General features: G+C 38.5%; 1 protein-coding gene across 1 annotated transcript; it reads left to right on the plus strand.

Moving 5' to 3' along the window:
- Positions 1 to 68: 68 nt before the first annotated feature.
- On the plus strand, positions 69 to 998 carry EV154DRAFT_489162 (uncharacterized protein; the record flags this gene model as incomplete). The annotated part of the gene is made up of 3 exons (XM_051599269.1): positions 69 to 466; positions 614 to 746; positions 982 to 998. Coding segments are annotated over 3 exons (548 nt in total), but the record flags the coding sequence as incomplete, so codon positions are not given.
- Between the last annotated feature and the right edge of the window lie 382 nt (positions 999 to 1,380).

Consider the following 1,380-nt stretch of genomic DNA (forward strand, 5'->3'; position numbering starts at 1 on the left):
TCACGCCAGATATGATCAGGTCCTAGGAAATAATGTTTGAGAGCGTATCAATACGAATTTAATTGAAGGCTGTTGGAAGGACTTGAACGCAAAAATTCAAAGCCAGTACTACAATCGCACGGACTTGCCTGCAAAACTAATCGAATTTGTCTGGCTTCAAAAAAACAAGACCTATGTCATGTCTGGTTTGGAGCGGTGTTTCCGCAAGATAGCAATGAACCTTACCATGCCGTCCAGTGAATTAGAAGGCGAGCTCTATGAGCCGTCCATTTTCACTCGTGGTACAGAAAGAAATCCACCTGAGGTGCAAGAGGTAATGCGTACAAAAGTAGCTATTCGTGAAGCTCGTTACTTCGCAAGATTCAATAGACGTACTAGAAACATCCAGGTGGAGGAAGCGAATCATTTGGCAAGAGTAAATTGTGGGCGTGCTCTCTTTGGTGAAGTGGATGTGGTGCAAAACGACGTGAGCTCTGATGAATAGTGATAATGATTACGATGGAATAAATGAAGAAGTCCATGAAGAATCATTTGGTAACTCTAATTGGAGATCACAATCCCCAGTTGTGGCCGACAACATGTCGTCACCCCACATTGTTGATGGTTTACGGAGCCCAGTATTATTGCATTGATTACGTTCACCATCTATGTCACAAATCAAGCAGCTGCAGTAGATGAACCTGTTTTTCCTTCACCTTCTAATTCACCTGTACCGAGTACCATTGTTCGCCGCACTCGTACTCGTGGTAAGTGGTCGTGGAAGAGGTCGTCCTCGTAGCTTAAATATTACAGCTCGTACGCGTGGTCGAAACAGTCGTGTCAATCGTAGATCAATCATTAGATCAGTAATGGCTATCAAATTTAACCCCATTTTGTTTGTCTAATGCTTGGTATAATTTTTATACTCGCCGATAGTCTTTTTTTTCAACTCAATAATTAGACCATTTTTTATACATACATAATAATCTTTAAAACATTTAGACCCAATAATCGTTTAAATTGGAATAATTGGAACAAAAAGGTGTATCCGACATTTTTCGACGACAAGAAATTTTTTATACTTAAACTTTTTTTAAAAAATAAAATTTGAATTTAATTCAAAAGTATACCCTGTTTTAAAACAAAGGTTGCGACCGCAATATGTTAGGTGCCAACTGTACATAACATTTGTCGTAACCGCCAGATGTCCGGCTTAGAAATGGTATATTTTTTGTCTAACCGGATCTAGTTCCGGACTTATTACTAAGGATATACCATAACTTGCGGTGGAGTCTCCCAAATAATGTTAATATATGTTTTAACAACATTTCTCAAGTTTTGTTTTTTTGATATCTTTATTTTTGGAACTTTGGAAGGCTCTGCAATGATTGATAACCATAG

This window comes from Mucor mucedo (assembly GCF_025094135.1).
Source record: "Mucor mucedo strain NRRL 3635 chromosome Unknown EV154scaffold_445, whole genome shotgun sequence".
In the NCBI taxonomy this organism is placed as follows: Eukaryota; Fungi; Mucoromycota; class Mucoromycetes; order Mucorales; family Mucoraceae; genus Mucor; species Mucor mucedo.